General features: G+C 37.8%; 1 protein-coding gene across 1 annotated transcript; it reads right to left on the bottom strand.

The window, feature by feature from the left end:
• Positions 1-2,829: 2,829 nt before the first annotated feature.
• BDBG_04846 (DNA mismatch repair protein) lies at positions 2,830-5,906 on the bottom strand (the record flags this gene model as incomplete). The annotated part of the gene is made up of 3 exons (XM_031721861.1): positions 2,830-2,962; positions 3,049-5,599; positions 5,660-5,906. 3 exons carry the CDS (start codon positions 5,904-5,906, stop codon positions 2,830-2,832), a joined length of 2,931 nt encoding a protein of 976 aa, XP_031578359.1.
• Between the last annotated feature and the right edge of the window lie 1,750 nt (positions 5,907-7,656).

The raw sequence follows: 7,656 nt of genomic DNA, 5'->3' as shown, positions 1-7,656 counted from the left end.
GAATAATAGTGCTTCTTTGTTAATCTGTTTAGTTCTTGATAGTTCATGCAGAATCAGAGTTCTTTATCTGATTTCTTTACAAAGAGAATAAAGACTGCAGTGAAAGAGTTACTAATATATATAAATTCTTTATTTAACAGATCATTGAGTGTCTTTTGAAGAAGAAGAAGTTCATCTCAGAACATGTTATAAAGAAGGCTTTATAATAATTCAGAGTCTTTATCATTTTTCTTTTTCAACTTGATACTGTGATTCACTTCTGAGTCTTATAAGAGAAGTATATTTAGAATATTATCCTATCAGAAGATATCTAGATATTCATGATATTATTAAGAGAGTTTCATATAAGAATCTATTATTATAATACTGAATAACTTTTCTAGAGTCTTTTTAATATTGATCAGACTAGTAGAGTAGATTGTTATATAATCTTACTATCAGTGATCTTATTAATGATTCTATCAGTGACTTCTTTTTCAGAGTATTTCATATGCATTGACAGAGATCTGTGTCAGATTCATGATTTTATAAATATCATCTTTGTGAATTCTATTATTATTAGAGAATATTAAGCTTCTGTTCTGAGTGTTCAGTCAGATGCCTTGTTCAGATAGTTAGATAAGTTCTAATATATAATTATAATTAAGATTATTAACTTTATATACATAGATATCTTCATGTTAATATTCTCTGATATTATAAGAGGCCTACACTGAATAGATCAGTATAATATTGATAGATCTTATATAACAAAGAGAAAAATGTTAAAGAAGAAAAAGAAAGAGAAAGTATAGAAATCAGTGATCAGAGTGAATATCTATACATGTATGTAGTAATGTATGTAATGAAGCTTCAGAGTGGAAGAATCTATACACATTTGTAACAGTCAAGAATCAGTGATTGAGAATGACTGAGAATCAGAGTGTATATATTCAATAGTGAAACAGAAGAATCTATGAAGTGTAACAGAATAGTCTATATAATTGATCAGGCACAGCTTATCACATTAGTCCTTCTCTTTCAGAAGCAGTTTTCATCAGTCAAGGATCACTGTTTTGAATAATACAGAACTCAGAGTTCAGATCAGTTAATCATAGCTAACTTATTTTATAAGATATTGCTGGCTGCAGCTGCGGAATCTCTCATTGAGAATATTCTCAATCTCTCACTCAAGCTCATTATCTTCTTCTATAATGTCTGGTGACTGTCAGTCAGAAGTCAGTTGAGAAGAGAATGAATCAGTGATAGCATAGTAGAGCAAGCTTGTATGAAATACATCATGAATCTCTAATAATATGTTAAGATAGTAGTTATAACTATCTAGAACTTCTATCACTTTATACTTGATATAGTAGTAATCTAATGTATGAGATGAACATGTGATTTATATATTCTTAAGACATTTTAAGGTTTTTTTTAGACTATTTTTAATTTTTTAAAAAGTAATACTTTTTATAACACTCAAATGAGATTTAAAGTCATTTAAAGCAATAAAAATAATTTAAATTAAGAAGTGAAAATCATGATCTCATTTGAAAAATATAATAAGAGTAGACAGTAAGTCTCACTGAGACAGTATAAGACTACTATCTAATGTTAAAACTGTGTAATGAAATCAGTTGAATTAATAATAAAATCATTAAATATTCTGATTCTAATCTCAGACACAGTCACACAGTCAGTCTATTAGTGAGACTTACTATCTACTCTTATTATATTTTTGAAATAAGATTATGATTTCTACTTCTCAATTTAAATTCTTTTTATTACTTTAAATAACTTTAAATCTTATTTAAGTGTTATCAAAAAGTATCACTTTTTAAAAAATTAAAAATAGTCTAAAATAAGCCTTAAAACATCTAAAAATAGTAACTTTTTATTAAGAATGAGATTAAATCAGATCAAATGAAATCACTTTCTTAATTTTTTAAGTCATGATCTCATTTTGAGATCTGATGAATAGTCACTTCGCATGTTTTTTTAATAATCAGTCCCAGTGGGATTCACATCAAGAAATGTATGAAATCAGATTCAATGAGACCAAACATGAAATTCATAGTTCCGGCGGCCAGTCTCGATATTAGAGATGAGATATTTGAGAACAAAGAGAAATCAATTCATAATACATGGCAATCTCATATAAATAGAATGCAGGGTGATTTGAAGCTAAATGTAATTACTCATTAAAACATGGTGGTGCTTCTTAGCTGTAAAAATTGAATCTGAGGCGCAATTCTTTTGATAGCGCCCTCCGTATAGTTACTCTGATGAGTGGGGGTGTCAGGTCACATGTCCTGGCATATTAATCCTTCCACCATATAACTTCCCACAAGCCAGCAACCTTTTCAATCAACTTTACGCGGTACAGCTTTGATTTTCTCTGCTACAATCTAGCACTTCATGATGTTTCAGTATAGGGGTCGGGCATTCATGATCGAATTTCTCGTCATGGTTGCACTACTCAATGAATGCTAACAGATATGGCTGACGTAGATTTTACAATACAAAGTGATAGTTAATGAGTGTGCGCCATTTCAGATAACGGTTTCGAGAAAAGATGAGCGTGATGGGGTTTCGGTAAATATACTCAAATCTGAATGCACAGGGTACCATCATCCCTCGCCCAGCTCTGTATCCTTTGGCGGTTCGTGCCATAACAGTGGCCAGGATGTCCCAGTACATGCTGTCAACTTGGGCTTCCAAGAAGATAAACTTGTATCTCCAAAAATAAAAATACAAATCATATACCATAATTACACCAAGATATTTGAAATGACAAGGGCCCAAGAAAACGCAAACAGCGAAGTTCAAAATAGAATGATCTATACACTATGTAGCATCAGGGTTCCACCGTTTGAAGGCTTCCATGAAGGGCAAATCCAAGTTAATTGCCGGGGCGTTACCAGAATTATTTCCAAAACGAGATATAAAGTCAAAAGCTGAGAGGGCTTCATTGGTACACCTTTCATCAGATGAGGAAATAGAACCCAAGTTCACAATTGGAATCATTGACGGCGCCCATGAGCGCACTGAAAAGGAAAGGCGCACACCGCAAGTCTAGAGATTAGATTTTCGCATTCGACCCGACTCAGGCAGTCGTTGAACATGATCGAGCTTCTACACGCGCGCGAGATGAGTAGGTCAATAATAGTCTTGGGGCAGTCACTAATAAGCTCCAACCAAGAGTGGCGGGCAATGGTAGGTTGTACTTCGTCGTTTGGTGATTTTTCAGAATTACCGGCTTCTGGGATGCCAGAGCATAGCGTTTGGGGGGGAAGCTTCCGATCTTTTCTTCCATGATCTTTTCGTTCCCAAATTTCATTCCGAAGAAGATCTATGGCAAGCTTAGGCTCTACTCTGCAGCGCTCCGCGATAAGCGTCGGAACCTTGTCGATCGTAACCGTGTGATAATCTCTTTCACTAGGTGACAATGTATAATAGCAGCCCCAAAATTCAAAGTAGTCAGAATGCGATTTTAGCAATTCACCTTCCTGAGGCGATACCTGGAATGAAATTGGCTTCGGTAAGGACGATGTATTTCCTCGATTTTGACAGAATGACGATGGATCTGATGTCGTAGCTGCAGTACCGCAAAGCTCTACAAAAAGTTGCTCAATTCGACATCTTTCATCGGCAGCATGTTGGTCCACGAGAACAAGGTTTTGCTGGCGGTCGGCGTTGGTTTCCTCACTGGAAGCTGGCAGTTTCAAAAGCAAAAATTTATTGTCCACTTGAGCGATCAATTGCGCATTCTGAAGCCCTTGTTTGGTCAACCGGCTAGTGAACCTAGATGAAGATGGCATAAACCCAAAATCTCCAGTTCCTGACAGGAAATGTTTCCTTGAGCTGCCAGAATGCAGACCTAGAACCTGAAACGCCGTTGTGACTGGTTGCTCCGATTGCTGGAATATTGGATTATTCCATTCTTTAAGGAATGTATCAATCCACAAATTAGGATGTGACACCAAGTTTCCTGAACAACTATGGCGATCAAAGGACCCTGGCTTTTGAATCCCATCTCGAGACGAGGTAAACGGCCGGCCTTGGTTCAGAATAGTCTGGCCCGTTCTGCTGTTAATTGATATTGCTGTTCTCGTGATAGGATCCACCCAACGTATAGCCTCGTCTGGGGATCCATCATTGTGTTCCTTTTCGACGCCCTGTAGGCCTAGATCCCCAGTGTCATCTGGGCTGCTAGGCTTCGCGAAATGACGGACATCGTGGCTATCTGAGAGTTCACCAGATTGATCAGGAGTTGGAGAAGACGAGTATGAGCAACTTCTATCATGCTCTACTTGATTTTTCGTGGAAGCATTCGAGATAAAAGGGCTTTTTCCGCGGGGCAAGCCAGACCATATCTCGTCAAATCCGCTATCGCGACTGCTTTTAATCCGTGACCAGCTTCCAAAAGCTTTGTTCTTAGGGTGCGCAGGGTTTAGAGCGTGGGCAGCACGAGGAAGTCTGATACAGGTGTTAAATAGTTCTTCGGTGTTCCCACTACCTTTGTGAATTCCAGTAGACGCAAGGGGTGAAAGGAACGCTGGGGCAGCGCTCTTGGGGCGCTTTACAACTTGACGCTCTACTGGGCTTGTCGGAGATTGAGGCTGGCGACTCCTTTTGGTACCTGTTCCTGACCGAGGTCGAAAATGGTACTCTTCCAGAAACTGTCGTATCATGGCTACCAGAACATCTAAAACTGATTGGAGACTGTTGTTACGTTCGGCAAGGTCGTCCGTTTTATCGATAGCATCATCACATTCTTGTAGCCCTATTCGAATATAAAACATTGGCCATCTGTTAATACTTTTTTCTCTTCCGCTGGACGCTTTCGGATCATTTGTTTTGTCGTCACCCTGCAGATTAAGTCCTCCTAGTCCGTCCGTAATAACTGGTGGATCATCAATAACTCCAAATCTCGAATGAGAGAATAATCTATTGACCTCCTTATACAAGACGTTCATATTAGACTGAGAGAATATCGGATTTATTCCAAAGGAGATGAACTGGACTTCCTTTGTTGGAGCAGGTTGGAGGGATATTGCAGACTGAATCTCAATCCCCGACATCAGAGCAGAGGCAGTAACCCAAGATTGAAAATCCCCTGGCATGACATAGCCAGCATGCATCAAAATCCGACGAATTCGACCCAAGTCGAGCGGCCCAGAAGATTTATCATACTGCGACCTACTTGCTCGAAAAACAAGTTGCCTTGTCTTCGTTGCATCTGATACCACAAGTTTTACGGGTTTCTGGAAAGCAAGAAGTATGGCTGTAAGCATGCGTTTCAAGTCGCCCCATTCTCTATCTAGATCCTGACTGGTTCTCAGAGATAACGCTCGATGCTTAACGCGGACAGGAAAATTCCCGAAAAGGTCCGTAACCGTAACTCTAGTCCCATGGTCGCGCGAATCGAGCTCATGTTGCAATGGGGCGGGTGTTAGCCTGGAGATCGATTTTGCATGGTGATATACCACTGTATTTGTCGTTGATGCAGATTCGTGGTGAGAGGTTATTGTAACCAAAGCAAGTGACACAAGAGACGCAAGAAATGCGCCTTTCCGGCCATACACCTGATGTGGACTGTTGAATCCAGACGTATCTGCACGTTTTCGTTAGCGCAAGATGTATATAGAAGGTCTCATTGTGAAGAACCACTTACGATGAAGTTTGGCAAGATTGCCCCCCTCCATGAACTCAGCAGGCAATATTCCTTGCCCGTCATCTTCCACAGCGCAGCCACCTCTTTGAAAGTTTACGTTGATCGATACGGTTTGGGCTCTAGCATCCAACGAATTCTTCAGAAGTTCCAAGACCACTCCATTGAGATTTGATATGGCGATTGAGGACTTCAACTTGGCGACCACCCCGGAGGGAAGAGGTCGGATGGACTGAATTCGCTCGTCCATGGCAAACAGGGGCCAGGTGTGGCTGTAGAAGTACTAGATCCCTAGTAGGGTTTTCGTTGACTCTACCCTGATACGTCTAGGTACATAGGTATCCGGTCAGCAATACAACGAGGAAGAGTTTCCTGCTTTCTTTCCTTAAAGAAGAATCAGAACTGTCGGAGGAACAGAAAAGGAAGCGGCAAGGTCGTCCAGGTATGTTTCCCATAGTATAATACCGAATAAAAGGCAGGATCAGCAGAAAAAAGTGGACCAGATATGTTGGAAGTTTCCAACCCCGTGCCGGGACACCAATGTCAGCCAAGCTCGAGATGTCATGTGTAGCGAGCGGCCTTTAACTCGGGTGGTTGCCATTATCTCAGCGGGCTCAGACCTCTGGCTCGGTTTGAACAGGTTGCAGCATTATTAACTAATCCGGCATGACACTAACCTACTTTTGATACAAGTCATGTGCTCAGAGCAATCCTCGCCAGAGGGTCTGAGAAGAAACAGTTCCATCTTCAATGGAGATTCCTGAGATTTACAAGGATTTTTCAGATTCTTCAACTTTGACTTTCTATTACTATATATTCATATATCTTTGAGATTTGAAAATCACCTTAGCTTATAGCTAAAGAGAAGAAGAATAGAAATATTTCTTTAATATTTCAAAAAAATCTATATTTAAGATGAATGTATACTCTTGAAAATGATCATATTTTTTAATCTCAGAATTTCTAAGAGCTTTTTTTTGTATGAGAAATTGAATTAAAATTCCTGTGTTTAAAAACACACTAGTCAACTTTGAAATGATACTTCTATTCTAAGAACTTGAGATATGAATATAAAAATCAGATATATCATGAGAACATTATTATTCTAAGATTTTAAGATAATACAGAAATGATGAATCTATGAAGTTAAGTTGAAATTCTCTTTCATACTCAGAGTACTGAGTAAATTCTTTCTATGTTACTAATAATCAGAAACTGTTTCTTCTCAGATACTTTGTAAGATATTATCACTTACATAATCTGATTTTACTATTTAAGTTAGCTTATTACTCATTTGAGATTAGCTTATGATATAATCATCAATTCAGTGTTAAAACTAGACTGGCTGCTGAGACTATGAATTTCATGTTTGATTCCATTTGGTCTGATCCCATACATTTCTTGGCGTGAATCCCACTGGGACTGGCTATTAAAAAAACATGTAAAGTGACTATATATCAGATCTTAAAATGAAATCATGACTTGAAAAAAATGAGAAAGTGATCTCATTTAGTCTTATTTAGTCTCATTCTTGGCATAAAGTTACTATTTTTAGACATTTTAAGGTTTTTTTTAGACTATTTTTAATTTTTTAAAAAGTAACACTTTTTGATAACACTTAAATGAGATTTAAAGTCATTTAAAGTAATAAAAATAATTTAAATTAAGAAGTGAAAATCATGATCTCATTTGAAAAATATGATAAGAGTAGACAGTAAGTCTCACTGAGACAGTATGAGACTACTATCTAATATTAAAACTGTGTAATGAGATCAGTCGAATTGGTAATAAGACTATCAAAAAATCTGGTCCTGGTCCCAGACATGGTCACACGGTCAGTCTAGTTAAAACAGTAATGAAATATCTGAAGAAGTGTCTGAGCTTGCTGAGATAAGATTATCACAGAGATTATCTCACGTGCACGTGATTCATGTAATATTCATACTGAAAAAGATTAGAGTAATTGTTCTACTAGTAACACAGTCACTAAACTGTAAATC

The sequence above is a fragment of the Blastomyces gilchristii genome, assembly GCF_000003855.2.
Source record: "Blastomyces gilchristii SLH14081 genomic scaffold supercont1.8, whole genome shotgun sequence".
NCBI lineage: Eukaryota > Fungi > Ascomycota > Eurotiomycetes > Onygenales > Ajellomycetaceae > Blastomyces > Blastomyces gilchristii.
The sequence above is the reverse complement of the archived record's forward strand: the minus strand, read 5'-3'. Positions and strand labels throughout refer to the sequence as shown.